This window comes from Ostrea edulis, chromosome 4, assembly GCF_947568905.1.
Source record: "Ostrea edulis chromosome 4, xbOstEdul1.1, whole genome shotgun sequence".
NCBI classification, from domain to species: Eukaryota; Metazoa; Mollusca; class Bivalvia; order Ostreida; family Ostreidae; genus Ostrea; species Ostrea edulis.
The window spans coordinates 28,394,430-28,416,372 of record NC_079167.1 but is presented as its reverse complement, the minus strand read 5'-3'; the positions used below and the strand labels follow the sequence as shown (position 1 = coordinate 28,416,372).

Here is a 21,943-nt window from a genome sequence, read left to right as displayed (position 1 = left end):
CTATATTTGAGACACAAAAGCCCTATCACTCTTGGTTCAAAAGATATAACCCAGGTTAAAGGTTTTGAATAGTGGATCACAGTCCAAGGTCACTAAGTCAAAAGTCTTGATACCATAACAACGGTCTTTTTATGAGATATCTATATGTGAAATATCTAAACCCTACCCCCCTGGTTCAAAAGATATATCATGGTTAAATGTTTAGAAAGTAGGTAAAAGTCGACAGTAAAGGTCACTAGGTCAAACGTCTTGGTGTCGAAAGGTTTCTTCATGAGGCATCTATATATAAAATATCAAAACCCTATCACTCTTGGTTCAAAAGATATAACCCAGGTTAAATGTTTAGAAAGTAGGTAAAAGTCCACAGTAAAGGTCACTAGGTCAAACGCCTTGGTGCCAAAAGAAAGGTTTCTTCATGAGGCATCTATATGTAAAATATCAAAACCCTATCCCTCTTAGTTAAAAAAAATATAGCCCAAGATAAAGTTAAAATTTTTCCTTAAAGTGTGACGCCGACACCGGGGTCATGACAATAGATCTCCGGACAGTCGTCCCGGCGAGCAAAACCGTACCTCAAACTCTAGGTGACAAAGTTAAAAAAGTTTTGACACAAGGAATGCACATTAGAAATATGATAACCCTATCACCTACAATTCAAAAGAGTAAGGTTCAAGTTTCAGACAGACAGGGCAAAACAATGTGCACCCTACCCCTTCCGACTTTAGTCATGGGGGCATAAAAACTTCAATCCAGACAATTTAGGAACGTTTGCATTTTAGATATGATGGAGTGCCGCTCTGCTAATCTTGAAAAAAAATTCTTTTCATATTTCCTCTGTATTCTCATGTCAAACTTTGATATCCAATTATGGCCCCCACTCTATCTCTGGGGCCCTGAAATGAACAAACTTGATTTCGCAGTACCTGAGAATGCATGCATATTAATGAAAGGTGAAGATAACAAACAGTTATCAATGTCATAACTCCTATAAGCAATATAAATAGATAGTACCATTACCAACTGCAGATGGTGTTTATGCCTCTCAACTGATTTGATACGCAAAAGCTTATACTGCGTTTGGTTAGTTTTAAAATCGAGATAGGCGACTGACAAAGAAGTTTATATTACAGAGGTTTCAACAGTCTCGTTTAAAGTAAGCATTTTGCACAATTTCTATGGTTGTTATAACGATCTAGTTTGCCAAAACAACCTGTGATTGGGTCAAACGCTGTCTGACGTGTTTCATAACAATGCTAGGCCGTTCTTTCCTCACCGATTTTGACCGGTTTACTCTACTTACCTGATCAAGATATAAGGTCACGGCGGATGTGACCGGTCGACAGGGGATGCTTACTCCTCCTAGGCATCTGATTTCACATCTGATACAGATACAACGGCACCGCTAAGCGGAGCATCCCCTCGCGGCAGGAAATATCATGAACATATGCATGCATTATCAAGGCATAAATGAGGAATGAGGCCAATATATATATATATATATATCTATATATCTATATATATATATATATATATATATATATATATATATAATATAATATAATGTAATATAATAATTCCCAGATTTTTATACCGTTAAATAAAAATTGAAACTTTTTCAAAAGAACGCGACGATGAAGCACTGACATTTATAGTTTCACATTTTGAATTCGTTTGTGATATAATAAAACGTTAGTAATCATTACACATGTATGCATAATAGACAGCGAATACAGGAGAAGCAACTCTCATACTTTTCAACATTCTGCACTCCGTACTCTATGTAAACCGGCCAATTTCTTTGGAACCACACACAGCCGGTTTAGACAGATTATACTGTATAGCTATTTATTATTGATTAAAATTCAGATACCTCTATTATCATTTGGTGGTGGTGGGGGGGGGGGGGGCATAATTAACATGGCATTTTTAATAAACCTATCAAGGTGCATATCATTTAGAGGGGAGGAGATATGTGATTGTGCAGTTTCCCTTATTCTTCCCATTCTATATATTCATATATAGGTTTTTGTTAAATATATATAGCTATTTATTATTGATTAAAATTCAGATACCTCTAACATCATTAGGTGGTGGTGGTGGGGTGGGATAATTAATATGGCACTTTTAATAAACCTATCAAGGTGCATATTATCTTGGGGGGGGGGGGGGGGGGCATATACATACGTGGTTGGGCAGTTTCCCTTATTCCTAGCAGAAACACATCACGTATGCACTAAATTTCAGTAATTTACTTACCTGAATATACCTCACAGTTGTTGTATGCAGAATGCATGAACTCAGAAAATTCCCACGGAAGCAATATTTTTTCGTTATGTAAAAAGACAATATACCGGTGTTGACAGGTCGACGAAGCTTGTGAAATATCTTTATAGCTTTCAAAAATTACGTACGCCTCAAGAATTAATTCAGAATTAATTCTGTAAACAGACACGTGTGGTAATCTGAATTAATTCTGTATTGTAAACACGTGGGGTAATCTGGTAATGAAACCGCGACGTTCATCAAATTATTTTAATTACTCAGTGTCAGAGATAGCGCTTTTAATTCCTACAGACTGTCTTTGTGCACGCCAACGTGCACTAGGCCTAATATGACAATGCACAAATACAAACTTACCTGCAGCAGACGTAAGCTGTCTCGTTTTCTTTAAACTGGTTCCCTGTTAATTGGTGCAACCGAAGCGACCAGAATCGTAACTTGAAAGGGTACCAGTTTGAATTAACCGGAAGTGAGTATTGTCAACTCGTACATAAAATTTCACGGTTTTTAGGTAGTAAAGACGCGATATTTTAAGAAATATTTAACCGATTAACTTGAAAATGAATAAGGTTCGTCTTTTTACAATGCCACATATGTATGCGAAGGCTGACAATCGTTAGTGCAAAGGTTCTCTTTAAATCATGCCCACAAGCTGTAATGGACACACACACACACGGACACACGCACAGTAGCGATGCTATACCCCCTCCGCAACTAGTTGCGCGAGGGGATAATAAGCGTTAAAGTGCGTGATTGTGAGGAAGTGGGTTAAAGCTGTATGGTCTGAATTACAATATTTTTTTTCCATCTCGTAAAAACGCTATTAAATCATCGCACGTATGTAGTTATGAGACTGTACGACCTATCATACATTATTTCACCAGTTTTAACCCAAATAATTTGATTTTAAATCGATGTTTAGAAATAACCGCGTCACTCTGCCATTTCAAGTTACAGTCACGTGACCAGTTCAAACTTTCAGATCATCGGCGGTCTTATCTGTGTAAAGTTGTGTATTTTGTTATAACAGTACCGTAACATAAGTTTAATAGAAATACAAATAACAAATACCTCTTAGTAATTCGTTGTTTTACGCTCTTTCAGCCTTAAAACTAGACAGTTGCGTATGAGTTAATACATCATGTTGGGATTCCCCTGACGCTCGTGGGTCTATTTATAGACGTCTATTATGGGATGATTTATATATGTACCCACTATATTTACTTTCTAAATAATATTCGCACTTTTCTTTTTCATGCAGATGTTTTCAAGCATGTAATTAAGGGAAGGTTAATAACTTTATAAAGTAATTAATCTGCTTTAAAGTAATTATGTACAAAAATAATACATGAACATCGGGTCATACAGCTTTAAGCAGTCACATTGTTGACATGAATAAAATGCGCGATGAGCCCTATATCCAAACTGTGAAATTCATTTACCCCAGCTGGGTTCAGGGTTCATTTCCTAGAGTGGAGCTGAATTGGTCATTTATTGAAAACCCACATCTTAGAAAATCTTCTTTACTCCAAGACATCACTAGGACAAAGTGTTTTCATGATTATAATAATCCCTGAACCCTGCCAAAATTGTAAAATCCACGACTCCAAAATTCAGATACATATGTACCAGGGAGGTGCTATATTAGTCATATAGAGTATGTATTGGTAATACTGTAGTGTAACTATGTTCAGATTCGGGAATCAGATCTATAAATAGAGAAATGTAACAATCAGCTGTGAGTTGAACTCATACCCTGAACGAAGACGGATCCTCCTGTCCCTTCAAGAGTCGACAACTCAGGTAAGTTGCTAGAGTTCCTCATTCACAATATCTTCGTATTCTTTGGTGATCAGACCTTCCAACGATCTGTTGGAATTCCCATGGGTACGAATTATGCTCATTTATTAGCTGACCTGTTTGTATATTCTCCAGAGGCAGAATTAATTGCAAACCTTCTAATCTTTGACTGGCCTTCAATGGGATATGTAGAGCTATCGACGACATTTTGCGACAGTTTAGTTTAAAGTCAGCATATCGCAAATTATATGGTTGATATAACATCAAAACGTAGAACTTTTCAACATCTCTACCTTTTCATCTCAAAGTTTAAAAAAGTAATTAAAAATTCTATTTTTCAATACTAGATCATAGAAGTATCAAATGAAAATTCAATACTTAAAGAGGTTCGTACCTGGGATTTGGAGTAATGTAAAAAAAAAAACAACAACAAAAAACTGGAGTCATACTTGTTATTGAGCTACAGTGTTTTAAACATGACCTTTTACATAAAATAGATACATAATCATGTCTTCTAGCAATACAGACATTACAAGAGCCTCATGGCCACATCGCTCATCTGAGTCACCTTGGCCCACATTTGAATATTTCCTCATATATTCGCATGTAAAACTTTGATCCCTATCGTGGCCACAACCGGGGACCATGATTTTTACAAACTTGAATCTGCACTATGTCAGAAAGCTTTCAAGTAAATGTAAACCTCTCTGGCTTAATGTTTCTTGATAAGAAGATATTTAAAGAATTTTCTATATATTTGTATGTAAAACTTGGATCCCCTATTGTAACCCCATCCTACCCCCAAGGACCATGAATTTGACAAACTTGAATTTGCACCATGTCAGAAAGTTTTCATGTAAATTTCAGCTTTTCTGGCTCAGTGGTTCTTGAGAAGAAGATTTTTAAAGATTTATCGTATATATTTGTATATAAAACTTTGATCCTCTATTGTGGACCCATCCAACCCCCGAGGACCATGATTTGAACAAACTTGAATCTCCACTATGTCTGGAAGCTTTCATGTAAATCTCAGCTTTCCTGGCCCAGTGGTCCTTAAGAAGACTTTTAGATGCTCCCATTCTATTTTTGCAGTCTTGCGGTTATCTATCCTTTGAAGGGGACATGGCCCTTCATTTAAACAAACCTGTAGTCCCTTCACCAAAGGATACTTTGTGTCAAGTTTGGTTGAAATTGGCCCAGTGGTTCTAGAGGCTTTTTTTTTTTTTAAAGTTGCTAGTGTATTTTCACTATTTTGCAATTATCTCTCTTTGGAGAAAAGCATGGTCCTTCATTTGAATAAACTTGATTCCCTTCTCCCATGGATGCTTTGTGCCAAATTTGGTCGAAATTGGCCCAGTGGTTCTGTGAAATGTGAAAGTTTACAGACAGACGGACAACGGGTGATCAGAAAAGCTCACTTGAGCTTCCAGCTCAGGTGAGCTAAAACGTTTAATACTAGTAATGGAATAAATAATGACCTTTTTGCACTTGATATACGGAAAAATTCATGATATCGAATTTGATAGTTGAAAAGAACATATTCGGAGTAATGTCAATTTCTAAAGTTTAACATAATTATCAAAGTCTTGTATTAACATTTAAAATGACACTAAAAAGGTGGGGGTTATACATCAAATTTTTTAATTATTGGCCCAAATGTTGAATTGTATACAAAATTTGAAGGGAATTTATTTAGGGTTTTTTAAGAATCGATGTTCTGTTTTGAAATATATATCAACGAAATTAACAAGAGGTACTGTGAGCAATGCTCACTAAGAATACCCCCCGCTTAACCCAATCTCCCAAAGGGTGTTGGTAATAGGTATAAACTACCTCTTTTCTGAGTCTAAAAAACAAATGGCATGACAAACCGAACCATATTGCTACTTCGATGTCCAGTGCGCTTGACCTTTGACCTTTTGACCCCAAAATCGATAGGGAACATCTTCATCCCATGGGTAGTCCATATATATGATATGGTGACTGTAGGTGGAAAGGGTAATGCTTTAGAGCCCTGAAACCATATTGCTAATTCGATGTCCAGTGTGCTTGACCTTTGACATTTTGACCCCAAAATCGATAGGGAACATCTTCATCCCATGGGTAGTCCATATGTATGATATGGTGACTGTAGGTGGAAAGGATAACGCTTTAGAGCCCGGAAACCATATTGCTAATTCGATGTCCAGTACGCGTGACCTTTGACCTTTTGACCCCAAAATTGATAGGGAACATCTTCATCCCATGGGTAGTCCATATGTATGATATGGTGACTGTAGGTGGAAAGGATAACGCTTTAGAGCTCGGAAACCATATTGCTACTTCGATGTCCAGTACGCGTGACCTTTGATCTTTTGACCCCAAAATTGATAGGGAACATCTTCATCCCATGGGTAGTCCATATGTATGATATGGTGACTGTAGGTGGAAAGGATAACGCTTTAGAGCCCGGAAACCATATTGCTACTTCGATGTCCAGTGCACTTGATCTTTGACCTTTTGACCTCAAAATCGATAGGGAACATCTTCATCCCATGGGTAGTCCATCTGTATGATATGGTGACTGTAGGTGGAAAGGATAACGCTTTAGAGCCCGGAAACCATATTGCTACTTCGATGTCCAGTGCACATGACCTTTGGACCCCAAAATCGATAGGGAACATCTTCATCCCATGGGTAGTCCATCTGTATGATATGGTGACTGTAGGTGGAAAGGATAACGCTTTAGAGCCCGGAAACCATATTGCTACTTCGATGTCCAGTGCACATGACCTTTGGACCCCAAAATCGATAGGGAACATCTTCATCCCATGGGTAGTCCATCTGTATGATATGGTGACTGTAGGTGGAAAGGATAACGCTTTTGAGCCCGGAAACCATATTGCTACTTCGATGTCCAGTGCACATGACCTTTGGACCCCAAAATCGATAGGGAACATCTTCATCCCATGGGTAGTCCATGTGTATGATATGGTGACTGTAGGTGGAAAGGATAACGCTTTAGAGCCCGGAAACCATATTGCTACTTCAATGTCCAGTGCGCTTGACCTTTGACTTTTTGATCCCAAAATCGATAGGGAACATCTTCATCCCATGGATAGTCCATATGTATGATATGGTGACGGTAGGTGGAAAGGTTAATGATTTAGAGCCCGGAAACCATTGCGTCTACAGACGGACGGACGGACGGACAGACAGACGGACAACCCGATTCCAATATACCCCCCCCCCCACAACTTGTTGCGGGGGGTATAATAAATCACAACAATTAAACTAGCCCAAGTCTCAACTACTTGTATCATAAATTATAAAACTGAAATACATGTATAGGGGTGTAAAAATAAAAAATATATTGGATAAAACAGAGACTGTAAAATCAATTGTTCCGTCACAGAATATAGTCCCTGCCAAAACCTCTCAAAATTTGAATTGACACAAAATATTTCAACTATTTCAGTAATAAATGTGAAATATATTTGCAACAATAGGATCAGTATTGAACCAGTAAATACTTATCTATTATATGTATTTATAATAGCATCCTGCGCAGTTGTGCTTGAAAGTGCAGAAGCTAACTTCCTTAAATAAATTTGAAAATTGATTACAAAAAAGGTAAATAAATGAAACATATATGATATGCATGTAACACTATCACATATTTTTTTCATGCCTCATATATACTTATAAACCGTCCGTTTGTTTATCATCATCTCTTCATCTTCGTCTGTATCATTCGTAGTATCATCATCCTCATCCGTGTCATGTGAAATTATCAAGTCGTTGAGGTTTTCTGTGCTTCTCTTGACTTGCTATTTAGAATAAATTCGACATCGAGTTTAGAATAAATCCAGTAAAAACAATGCTATTGTTAAAATATATATTCATATAAATCACCACTGGAAAAATATTTCATTGTAACTCTGCCCCAAAATTCTTGTTCTTTTTTAAACGTGAATCTTTCATGTGTAACTTCATAAAACAATACTAACAATTTGTTAGTACTTAGTAACCACGCTACACTGCAGTGATTGTATTCGACTTCTAGCAGTACCTGTTCGTCATTTCGGAACACCCAGCGAAGAATTCTTATCACTGCATGTACATTGACGCCTTGGTTTGCTTCACCATGTCGTGGATGATCTGTAGACATAGAAGAAACTAAATAACATATTTTTGTTCATTCTTATTTTATGGTGTTCTGTAAAAATTGAGAGAAATCAAACCGGCGTTCCTGTACATACTGTTTCCTGTCTCTTCATTCTCATCGTTTCTCTTTTTCTTCAGAATATTTTTCGCCAAAGCCATGAAGTCTTTGACAGCTGACATTGTATAGTCCCCAATACCAAATACATCTCCATCACCCTGGGCGTCCTTTTTCACGCTATCTATTGTTTCGTTGAGAATTGCAGCAAATATATTCAGCAATATAAACGTGACGAAACATCCGTAGGTGAAGTAGAAGAACATTGCAAAAACGGGTGAGACATTTAACAAGATCACGATATTATTCTTTCCAATAAGAGTATTTGCTAAACTTCCGAATACCGTGGCCATGTTTCTGAAGCTATAAACAGATCTCCCAAACAGCAGATACACAAGAGATCCAAAGGCACAAAGTGCGACAGCAAAGACAATGAAAAATCCGAGCAAGGGACGAGCAGAATGGGATATCACTCTCCAGAAAGCAGATAGCCTCTTACTGTACTCAAATGCGCGTAGAATTCTCAAAATGGCGATAAAAGAAATAAATCCCACCAAAAGTTGTATTGTGAAGTTCAGAACAATAATTTGGTAGTAATTGATAAATCCATTTTCTCCTGAGTATTGTTGATCGAAAAACATCTTCTCCGCTCTGTCGGATTTGCTTTTACGAATAATAAATACAACAATGGAGGATATGCACGTAATGTCTAAAAAGACGTCTACCCAAAACCAGAAACTTTTGATCACATTTCTACAGTTTGTAATGATCTGATGTACAAGATCAACGAACAGGACGATGATGTATATCACAAAAACAGCAAACGAGGCTTGTAAAGAGGAGGAACACTCGTTGAAAGCCATGGATTTGGTGAATGGCCTCAAATGGACATCAGGAACTGCAAACCCCTGTTCTAGAAATTCCAAAACAAGTACGGCATTAATGAATATATTTGTGTTTGGATTATAGAGAGTGAACTCCGTTAGCACAGCTCTTGTTTGCCGATCAATCCAGTTATTATTTTGGGCGTCCTGAATTTGACGTAGAGACTGTTCACGTTCCTCGTCTAAGAGAAAGTAGTACCCGCCTCCACTGTATGTTTGGTACACTGCAGACATGGGTATTCCCCAGATGGCGCTAGAGTCGACGTACGACCACGCTTCCGGAATGTAACCAGAATCCCCGCAGCTGGACGACTGTAGCCATTTTGGACAGTATAAGCCTTTATCCTCCCAAGCCATTGTGTAACTGTCGATGCACGGATAGACAGTGGAAATTAAAGTGCTGTCACATTTTCCTATACAAAAAATAAGTATATGTCTTTTGTATTATTGATATCAATGTGAAAAAGAAAATTCCGAAAACATATTGCACATCTAAAGAACACCAACATTTATTTCTCAAAAGATAATTTGGCTACTGCATAAAAAGTAAGACTGAGGAATTCTAGAAACCAGGTTTGTCTATAGAAAATGTCATTTTTGGGGCCCATTGCCCCCCCCCCCCCTCCCCTGGATGGAATTGTTGGATGTTGTTGTTGGATATTGTCTAATGTCCCACTCAAGAATATTTCACTCATGGAGACGTCACCATTGCCGGTGAAGTGCTGCAAAATTTAGGCCTATGCTCTCCGCTAACGGCCTTTGAGCAGGGAGGGATCTTCATCGTGCCACACCTGCTGTGACACGGGGCTTAGGTTTTTGCGGTCTCATCCGAAGGACCGCCCCATTTAGTCGCCTCTTACGACAACCAAGGAGGTATTGAGGACCTATTCTAAGCCGGATCCCCTCGAGCATGAAATTGAAAAATACCGAAAACGTATTGCACATTTAAAGGACACAGCTAATATCGTTAAAAAGATTGTTTGGATACTGCGTGAAATGTAAGAGCAGGGCCGTAAATTAACCTTCAATTTGGAGGAGGCAGGAAATTAGGCGGGGGTCTGGGGGCCGCCCAGGCCCCCAAACGCTGAGCACATTTTGTGCACACTGAACACGTTTCGTGCAAAATCCTTGATTCTAGGGCCTTCTAAGATGTTACTTGACTAACTCATTCTAAAAGAAAGATTTGGAATGCTTTTTAAGGGAGGTATCATGTTCTTAGTTATTGGAAATAACATAAATTCTAATGAATTTTAAATTTTAATTTTTTTTGGCTCAAAAGTTGGAGGAGGCAGCTGCCTCCTCCGCCTCCATGTAATTTACGGCCCTGAAGAGGAGTTCCTTATGGTAACCAGGATTTTGTGGCAAAATGTCATTTTCGACCCCCAGGTTGAAAATGAAAATTCCAAAACCTTATTGCGCATTTACAGGACAACAGCTATCATCTTCCGAAAAATGATTTGGCTACTGCGTAAAATGTATGTGTTACGGTGACCGTCCAGTTTTCCGACGGTCCGGTAGTCCGACGGTCCGGTAGTCCGACGGTCCGAAACTCCGATAATTTGTGGCCACATATAAGAGATCGCTATGTAACAGACAGCAGAAAACAGGATTAAGTGCCGTGTGCCAGAGCGATTTTTTACGTCACAAGAGCAAAACATCGCACAGTGGGAAAACTTTGAACAGGTTCAACCTACATCGGGTACCTCAAAAGTGCGAAACGAAACGAAATCTACCGAAACGTAACCCACCGAAACGAGACGAAACAGATTGTATAACCGAACTCTATTAAATATAATAATTAAAAATGGTGTATACCCGAACTCTATTAATTATAATAATTAAAAATGGTATCTTAAGCCCCTGTTAAAGTTACCACATATAAATAAAATTCGCCTCCCCATTGTGGTAAGCTTTCGGCTTGACAGATACAAAGTTTTAAAAGTTGGAAGAGGATGAGTAAGCACAAAGTTCATATCCGAAGTTGATTGAATACCCTGTGCAATTAGTTTCGGATCCATAAATTTCAGAACAGAGGGTTACAGTTCGGCATAAATACACGTTTCAGTATTTTTTGCTCTAAAGACAAATCTATGTATACATGTGGATATTGTGTATTTGTATGTAGTATATCAAACGGTGGATTCTGAGTATGTCTTCCCGTTCTCTTTGTAATTTCTGCTTCCCTTGTTCATAAGTCTTTTGAGTTTACAAAATGCTGACCTCCTCCTGCTATTATTGCATAAAAAATTCTGTTTTCAATTCCCCGTCCTAGCAACAAAACAAATGTATAGTTATATTTAGACTCACTACATATCAATAATAATTTTTAATAACACATGTATATATATTTTACCGAATTGCATTCATATAATATGGTATATTATCTAACTTTTTCCATTATTGAAAGTACTCGCACCTCAGCAGTTAGAGATAAAATAAAAGGTTAAGAGCTCTTCCTGCTTTCAAATTTCCCAGACACCAGTTTCTTAAAACAATGTATCTATACCCAAGGCGGATCCAACGCCAGCGACCCCACCCTTTGTTTAGTGTGTTTCGCCAGACCTCTGAGACTGTAACTCTCCGTTCTGAAATTTATTGATCTGAAACTAATTGCACATGTTTTTTAATCAACTTCGGATATGTACATTTTGCTTACCACCTCCCCCCTTTCCAGCTTTTAAAACTGTGTATCAGTCAAGCTGAAAGACTAGATCAAAGGGGAAGCGAATTTTATTTACATGTGGTAATTTTCACAGGGGCCTAAGATACCATTTCTAATCAAAGAGTTCGGTTATACAATCTGTTTCGTATCATTTCGGTGGGTTTTCGTTTCGGTTCGCACTTTACAGGTACCCACCTACATCTACATGTATATATTTCGGCATCGTCGGAAGCCCACGGTTGATTACGCTTCATTCCTTTTTCCACCACCCGTGGGCTCATTCATTCCTACTCGCTGTGTGTGTGTCTGTACAAATATCTATAGGCTTGTAGGAAGGGCTGACAGCGGATACTCGTCAGGGACGTAGCAACAAAGGAGGGGGAAGGGGGGGGGCTGATCCCTTCCCCACTTTTTAAAATTTTTCCCTTTCTTCTTTTTTACATGTTAAAACTCTTTTTGGTTCGGCTGCCCCCCCCCCCCCCCCCACCAATCCTTTCTGGCTGACCCCCAGCTTTCCCCTTTCAAAAACGATGTCACGCGCCTGCTCATGTCCCCTTAACACTTTCAAAAGTAGGGAGTGGGGACAAGAGTATGTATGTGCCCCCTCCTTACACTTCTGCTAATTGCTAATTTGTCCGAACAAATAGCTAATTCGTCCGAACAAATTGCTAGTTTTTCCGAACGATTTTCTATTTCGTCCGAACAAATAGCTAATTCGTCCGAACGAATAATATATTTATATATGGCCTTTCTACGCCGCCGTAAGTTCACACTTGAATGATTTTGGTCAGAAATTGATTGTCTGATTTATAATCAGGTCGTGTCGATTTTGGCGGTTTCTAGTAATTTCCTTAAAATAATGCCTGACATGATTAAATTTTAACTCTATTAATTAACATTTTTGGTGATGGTCAACATGTCGGACTATCGGACCGTCGGAATATTGAACCATCGGACCGTCGGACTACCGGCCCGTCGGACTATCGGACCGTCGGACTACCGGCCCGTCGGACTATCGGACCGTCGGAATACTGGGCTTGAACCGAGGTGTTATGGGAACCAGTGTTTTATTTTGGAAAAATCCCATCATTTTACCCCCCCATGTTGCCCCTAGGGTAAAACTGAAAATACCGAAACCTTATTGCACAACTACAGGACGCCACTTACATGTATGCTATTCCAATAGATAAACTAGGAAGAATTGTTTTAGGACACTAAAACTGATGTCTCCCCTTCCATTTTCCATAGTTTTAAAAACATTTTAGGGATCATCTTTGAAGTGGAAAATTAAGACTTAGTTACGGTACATAACATTCGCTTATATGCATATGAGCTTCGATCAAGGAACAGTGTTGTGAACATATGATAGTAAATTAAACTAGTCAACATACCAAATATCAAAGGCATATGCCAATAGACGAAAATATAGTTATGGTCCGGACTAAAAAATGCTTCAAAAATTCTATTATTTGACATTTACAAAAAGGGCAAGGTCTAAGGTCAGCAAAAATTGACACACTGTCTCATCATCGTATACCCACATACCAAATATCAAAGGACTATGTCAATTGACAGAAAAAGTGATTTTCCGGACAAAAAAAATGTCCAAAAACTTATATTATTTGACCATTACATAAAAGGTCAAAGGTAATCGAAAACGGCACGTGATACACTGTTTTATCATGTATACCCACATACTAAATATCAAAGGCCTACGTAAAAAGATAAATAAGGTATGGTCTGGACAATAAAAATGCCCCACAATTCCATTTGACCTTTACATAAAAGATCAAGGTCAAAGGTAATCAAAAATGGCACGCGGCACTTTGTCTTATCATGATATACCAACATACCAAATATGAAAAACCTAGCCCAAAAATTCTATCATTTGACCTTTACATAAAAGGTCAACGTCAAAGGTCATGGCCCACTGTCTTACTATGGTATATCCACATACCAAATATCAAAGGCCTATGTCAAAAGACTAAAAAAGTTATGGTCAGGACAACAAAAATTTCTATATTTGACCTTCACATTAAAGGCCAAAGGTCATCAGAAATGGCACACAGCACACTGTATTATTATGGTATACCCACATACTAAATATCATAGGCCTATGTCAAAAGACAAAACGAAATATCCAACAAATTCTATTATTTGATATTTACATAAAAGGGCAAGGTCAAATGTCATCAAAAATGGTATGCGACACACTGTGGTATCATGCTATACCCACATACCAAAAATCATAGGGCTATGTCGAAAGATAAAAAAGATATGACCCGGATAAACTTTGTATGAGTATGAGAAGAAGAACTCAAACTAAAACAATCTGGGAAGGGGATACATAATTAGTTACTGCTCGAAATAAAAGAGGAGCTTGAGGAAGAAGAAAGTGTGACAGACCGACGAACCAAGGTAACAACAAAATACCCGAACTTTCTTTAGAAAATGCGGGTATGATAGAAGTAAATAAGTATATAATATATAATGGCACGTACGTTGCGGCATTCGAGCCTGCCTTATGCGACAAGGACCAACCCGTGTGCTTGCTAAATCACCGAACATCCGTTTTCCTAAAATATCCAATTCATCCTCATTGTACGTATTGTTCGGATAAAATGCGGGAATAAACGTACTGTTCAACCAGAGGTAAAATCCGGTAGTGTCATTGACCTGAATACAAAAATTAAAAAGAAAATTTTAAAATTATTGAAATGAAGAGTTCTCATCAATCATACCATTCATTAAATCTGATTCAATTAGTTTCACAGCATATATCATTGGAAAACCATTAATATAAACTGCATCTACGTTTAAATCGAAATAAACAGAAGATGTTATTAAGAAATTTTCAAATTAATGTAAAAGAAATTACTTGTGCCACGCTGAAAGACGTGTTTCATACCAATTGTTAGGCCGTTCTTTACAAACTGATTTTGACTACGTATTACTCCATTTACCTGATGAGTTGACATTCAATTAATCCACTTAGTTCTACATTACCGTATTAATGAATTAACCGATAATCATCTCATAATTACGAACATGATTTTGGTTTTTGAAACTAATAGGCCTCATTACCAAGGGGAACATAGCTTTTTTCTCTCAGCTTATTCTGCTTAAGGTCAGTTTTTAAATAGAAGCAGGCTACTGACAAACAAGATGATGGTGCAGGGGTTCCAACAGTCTGCTTTAAAGTCAGCATATCGCAAATTCTATGATCGTTATAACAATCTAGTTTGTCAATACAACCTATCATTGGGCTCATAGCGGGTGTGACCGGTCAACAGAGGCAGCTTACTCCAAGGCACATGATCCAACCTCTGGTGTCCAAGGGTCCGTGTTTGCCCTTCTCTTAATTTTGCATTCTTTATAGAATTTATGAAATCGATTACGGTTCATTATCTTCACTTGTTTAAGCATTGTATAATTACATTCATGCAACACATCTATAACAAATTTGTCAAATTCTATGTGGCAAATCCGACCCTGTTATTTCATTTCATACCTTTCTAAACAAGAAATACTTATAAGCATATAAGCCACAGTGTGGCATCATTGAAACCATAAATTTAGATTATTCTATGATGATAGCAATTGTTTGGTTTACTTACAAGTCTTGGGCAGCCACAATACTAAGTTTCATCTCTCAAGATACTGAAGAGACATTTGAGTCATGAGCTTTGACGTTGTGACTTGAAAACCAATGGGGATCATATACTCTTTCTGGATAACAGTGTAATAAATTTGATCTATGCCATCAAATATAGAGTGGACAATATTTTTATGTTCAAAGTAGTTTGAACCTTGACCTTTTGACCTTCAAATCAGTAGGGATTATATACTTCTTAACAGTACCAGTGTACAAAGTTTGATGTCTTCAAACGGGGTTCGCAAGATATGAGCTAACTATCGTCCTATGTCCAGAGTAGATTTACTTAAACTTTGTGACCTCAAAATCAATAGAGTTCATCATGTCGTTGAGTAAAACTTGAGTACCAAGTGTGATGTCTGTCAGGGAATGGGTTCTCAATATATTGAACAGACAATATCTTTTTATATCCAGTTTGACACTTGACCCTGTGACCTCTAAATCAATAGGGGGACATCACCTTAGGTAGAACCAGTGTACAGAGTTTGATGCATGTAAATCAAAGGCAGTCTTAATTAAAATATCAAACGGACAACAATAGGTCTACCAACTGACCGACGGACCAAGAGGTGCAAACCAATATGCTACATTTCCAAGGGGGCATAAAAAAGACAAAAGTGTTAATTAATAGACCATCATTTACGCGCTTCAAAACTGTCCCTTGTACTTTAAAGATGAAAAATGTGGCTTTGAAAACGAAATTCCTATAAGAAACCTTTGTTTTTTCAACGAGACAAATGTGTGGTGGAGTTGAATGTACTACTTGGGTTTTGATAGATTTATCTACGAAAGTGATCATTACTCACAGCCGAAAATCCAAATTGACCGTAGCCGTCGCTGATAAGGTAGTTTCTGACATTTTCCTGAAGACGGAAGGAATGGAAATCAAACTCTGCATAGCCTATAGCGACAACAGCTGCGGCCAAAACCAGTGAAACAATCAAGTCACGGAAGCTACTTCCGGCGGAAGCAATCTCTTTCTGCCTTTTCCGCATTATATGATTTTTTGAATTTGTTGAAGGATGCTCTTTATGAAAGACCGATCCAACAAGGTCTGAAAACAATTAATGAAAAACATTATTATTACCATCAAATATTATATTATCTCAGTTCATGGAGTGGTAAAGCTATATATAATAAACAAGATTAGTTTTTGTTTGTTTTATTCCCTTCCAGAATTTTCCATTCATGTTAAGATATCACCAGATGTAGATGATGTACTACAAAGTTTCGCACCCATGGCCCTAGCAGTGAGGTTCTTTAAGTGCCAAACAATTCACTTCTAAATGCTGTGCATTCAACAAAGAAGCAATGGCTGCCTATTTTTACTTCAAGTTTGACACGGTTATGGCACGAGCCGGGCTCGAATTCACGACCTTCCAGTCACAAAGCGAACGCTTTAACCACTGAATTGCAATATGTGCAGCACGCACATTTAGCAATGTGACAAATATTAATAGTAAAACACGCTTATAGCCAAGTGGTGGGAGTGAACAAGTTTGATACGTTATAAACGTAATTTGTTATTTCCAAAAAGTTCATGATTTGCTTTAACTACTGAAAATGTTTGCTGTAATCATGAATTCCTTATAAGCGTGTTCGTCGTAGCCATCTCTTACTGTAAATCTATTTAGAATAATTTGTGTGTTGGTTTTATGTCCCATTGGGCATTTAGATACGTTAGCAGCTGTATGGAAAGTGCCACAACTTTTGATGATAACAAACATTGATCAATTTCATAGTTCTTATAAGGAATAAAAACTAAAGAGTTGGGCAAACACGGAACCCTGTACATACCAGAGGTGGGATAGGGTGCCTAGGAGGAGTGAACATCCCCTGTCGACCGGTCATACCCGCTGTGAGCCCTATGTCTTGATCGGGTAAACGGAGTTATCTGTAGGATGTTGGTGTATAAGCCGTGGTAGCGAGTTTTTTTTTTTATCATGTTAATGCCTCCTGTGACACAACACCTCCGTTGGTACTGTTTCACCAAACGCTCGGTATTTAGTAGTTGTTGTTTTTCTGACATGACCTTAGAAATAAACGTCCAGTGTCGTTGGCGCGTTAAAGAACCCCCACTGCTACGACCATAAGCGCTTAGCCCAGGTCTAAATTTACGGTACATTACCTACAGCTGGTACCGTCTTTATGAGTAAATATTTCACAACGGGACCTAAACCAAACAAATAAACAACAAATCTCCGTTGGTATGGTCATGTCTGGAAGATCCATGACTTTCACATCAAATACCGAACTGCTTGACAAAGACACCTTACTAGCTACATTAAACAACATCATTGCCTCTCCAAATTGTATATGTGGTCATATTGAAGATGCCCATAATTTCTTTTTTGCATGCAAAAGATACATTCAAGCAAGAAATTGTTTTTTCAATGAACTGCTTCAGCTAAATGATATTGCTATTGTCGATACCCACCTTTTATTATGAGGAAATGAATATTTTTCAAATGATGTAATTTTTTATATTTTCAGAGCAGTTCAGAAGTTTATTAAGAACTCTAACAGATTTTAATCGGACCTATATATCATAATTTTAAAATATGTTTTGTATTTTATGCCTGATTATGTACTTACATGAACCTAAACATATATTGTATATTATCATAATTGTACATTATAACTAATATTATATTTTCTGTGGTACAACAATCTTTATTTGTACATGTATAGCATAACATATTTTGTATACGGGAGAGGCTGTCTAAGTTGCTAGAACTTGTAACCAATCCTTTTGTATATTCATACAATATGTTCAAATCACAAACAACTTAGGTTTGAAGCGACACCACGATCAAAAACTGTAAAACTGTACAGCGAGTGCTCTGTCCTAAGCATTGGACTATCGCGACCGGTCATTTAAAATCATAATAAAGAAACTATTTCATATAAGTCAGTAACAATAACGTTAACAGGAAGTAAGCTGATCGTAATTGGATGTTCCATTGAAAGTGAATCTCACAAAAACCGCAGTCAAAATTTAATCGCCCTGTCTCGGTGGCTCAGTGGTTAAAGTGTACACTCCCCGACAGGGGGGTGGTGGGTTCAAATCACTCTCGTGCTTAGGCCACGTCAAACCTGAGAAGGAAAAATGGGTAGCGACAGCTCCTTCATCAAACGCTCGACATTTTGAAGGGAGTATCACGGGTCTTTCGGACGAGGCCTAAAAAAAGCAAGGTCAGAGTCATTGTAGACTATGACACGATGAAGACCCCGAGCGCCATACACAAGTCTAAATTTTAGGCAATTCACCTACAGCTGGGGATGTCTAAATAAAAGTGACAAATTCTGGGATGTAAAACAAACATACCTTCCAAAAAAACTGAAGGCAAAAAGGAACAAGAAATGTCTGTAAAACATGTATGCCCCCTGTGGTGCGAAATTGAAATGGGTTAAACACATCAATCATTTGATTGATAGTAGTGCCAAAACAATTCAAGATATTGAGTGGACAATATCTTCCTATGTTTAGAGTGAATTGACCCTTAGCTTTTGACCATGTGACCTAAAAATCAATAGTGTTCATCTACTCCTTAGGATGTAGCAGTATACCAAGTTTAGTGTCAATCAAGCAAATGATTCTTTAATATAAGAGACAATATTTTACTATGTCCAGTTTGACCCTTCACCTTTGACCACCTGAACCCAAAATTCGTAGGGGTCATCTACTCCTTATGATGTACCAGTGTACCAAGTTTCATGTCTTTTAAGCAAAGAATTCTCAAAATATTGAGCAGACAATATCTTCCTACGTTCAGTTTCATCTTTGACCTTTGACCACGTGACCTCAAAATCAATAGGGGTCATTTACTTAGAATATACCCATGTATCACGGTTGATGTCTGTAAAGCAAAGGGTTCTCAAGATATTGACCGGACAATATATCCCTATGTCCAGTTTGACCCTTAACCATGTGACCTCAAAATCAAAAGGGGTCACCTACTCCGTACGATGTACCAGGGTACCAAGTTTGATATCGGTCAAGGAAAGAGTTTTCAAGATAATGGGCGGGCAATATCTTCCTATGTTCAGAGTGAATAGACCCTTGGCCTTTGATCTCAAAATCAATAATTGTCCTCTTTTACACATAACCAACCCACAAATGAAATATCAAATAAAAATACGGATGTATATTTAATTGCTGTTATGAAATTTAGAAATTCATTTCAAAATTAAGGATTATCTCCCTCATGCATAGCTCTTATCTTTGGACGAATTTGGCTCCACTTTTTTGGCACGCTGTTTTTGGCTATATTTAGCTCTAAAGCTTCATAGTTATTTCGGTTGAGCATCACTGAAGAGACATTATTTGTCGAAATGCGCATCTGGTGCATCAAAATTGGTACCGTATAAGTTTTACATTATGATCAAGTGAATGGATCTCAAGATATTGAGTGGTCAATATGTGGTCTACCGACCGACCGACATACATACTGACCGACCGGCAGGTGCAAAGCAATATGTCCCTCTCTTTGAAGGGGGCATACATATCCATTATACGTGCATATGGTATGTAGACATCACCTCGAAATGTAGAGCACACAGATTTTCAACAGAAGCAGGCCTGACATGATTAACACAGTGTGACATGTGGCTGATGGGAATTAACCCCCTTTCACATAAAGCGTAGATATTGTAAACATTGATCTCGATTTTGCTCGATTTTTGCAATTTGGCTAAGTAAATAAAAGTCGATTGTTCTCAAATAGTATTTCTGATAAACAATAGTATTGTTCATTATGCATAGCATATCATGAGTACCTGTTCGTAGTGTCTAAGCATTTATCTTTACGTGACAGAACATTTTAGAACAAATATGCATACTGCTAAAATTTCGGTTCTTATATAACGATATCATCACTTGAACTCCATCTTACCAAGGTAGTGATTTGTTTTCTTGTTGGAATGAAAAGTGGAATATTTTTTCAAAAGTTTCATATCCAGTTCAATGCTTCCGCCAGTGACAGGGGCTTTGTAGATAAAAGAAAACACGACAGCGATGAACAACACCTGGAAGAGAAGTCAATGAAAAGATGTCAACATATACATAAAACCAATTCAATCATTTCAATCCAACCTTATTAGGTTTGATGTAGAAGAAGCATTTGTCGAAATGCGCATCTGGTGCATCAAAATTGGTACCGTGTAAGTTTTACATGATGCAATTTTACCTTTAAAGGATCAATGCATGTTGCAGACTCCAGAAATGAAAACATAAATGAAGAAAGCCACTCCTCAGATTTGGTTTTCCCCCACTGCATACTATACGCGACAAGTATGACGGAGGAGGACGTAACTGCTAACACTACGACCGTCCATCCTACGTAACGCATCCAATGCGGTAGGGGTTTTCTCTTTGTCTTGACCAATTCTTCGTTAGTATCGTTTTTGTCTTCTGCCGTTTTTTCTCTGGTATGTTTGAATATCATTGTTACGAAAATTATTGGCGGGGTTGTTATGACTACAGATTTCAGGGATGTGAATATTGTGGTTAGTGACAATGAGACAATTCCTATTTTTAACACCTCCTCCTGTTCTGTTCCTGGTGCTTCGTAAAACATTGCATTAGCAAGCATAGCCAAAAAGAGAAAGGCCAGAATGCACGACAACCGTTGTACGCGAGTGAAAGAACTTTGGTTAGGACGGAAAACTGTGGAAGCCCATATATTATTTTCAGTTATATTGTAAAATATATGATCGCGGAAAAGTACTTTAGAATCATCGATATCCTTTGCGTTTGCCATACAATCGGTTAGTCCATTAGCTCTGTCAACTGCCAGCCAGGTGTCAAAAGGAAAGACGTATCTAATGAACGAAAAGAAATAAGAGGTCAATGGGTCACAATGCTCACATCAATCAAGCTGCTTATACATGTACATGGATAAAGAATCATAATGTGTAAATCTTGATCCGCTCCGCCCCTACTGTGGATCCGCTCTAACGTCCGTGTCATTGAATCTATTCTACACGAGGAAACATGTCTTTAATTATAAAACCTCTACTCTTGTGGGTTTTTTTCTCTCAATATCTTTCACTAAATGTCCATGTGAAATATAAACTCCCATTGTACTCTTGCCTGGGGCCCACGATACAATGTTTTGTACAAACTTGAATCTACACCACGTGAAGATACCCGCATATAAAATGATAAATTGTAAACTTGTTGTTCTTCAGATGAATTCAAGTACGCAACAAGAAAGAATACAACCAAATTTAATCAGTAATGGTACGGAAATGATTGCAGGGGGATTTAGCTACATGACTATGTCAAATGATACCTCGCTTTTCAGTTTTACGGTTAAGTGGTTTTAAGGTTGATCGATCCTCATGTGATGTCATAGGTTTTTGCAAAAATCTTAATAAATTAAATTTTGCATATGATAGAAATATATCTTTCCAAGGAATGTTATTCACTGGATATAATAAAATATGTGGTAAACTAA

The 21,943-nt window shown here is 37.8% G+C and overlaps 1 protein-coding gene across 1 annotated transcript in view; it reads right to left on the bottom strand.

Annotated features, from left to right (window-relative positions):
• Positions 1 to 7,492: 7,492 nt before the first annotated feature.
• The window catches only part of LOC125668943 (uncharacterized), a 52,073-nt gene continuing 37,622 nt past the window's right edge, over positions 7,493 to 21,943 (bottom strand). The window contains 7 exon segments of the mRNA XM_056161344.1: positions 7,493 to 7,889; positions 8,132 to 8,220; positions 8,322 to 9,578; positions 14,329 to 14,503; positions 16,289 to 16,536; positions 20,378 to 20,510; positions 20,672 to 21,305. Coding sequence (XP_056017319.1) covers positions 7,752 to 7,889; positions 8,132 to 8,220; positions 8,322 to 9,578; positions 14,329 to 14,503; positions 16,289 to 16,536; positions 20,378 to 20,510; positions 20,672 to 21,305 — 2,674 coding nt within the window. The 3' untranslated portion in view covers positions 7,493 to 7,751.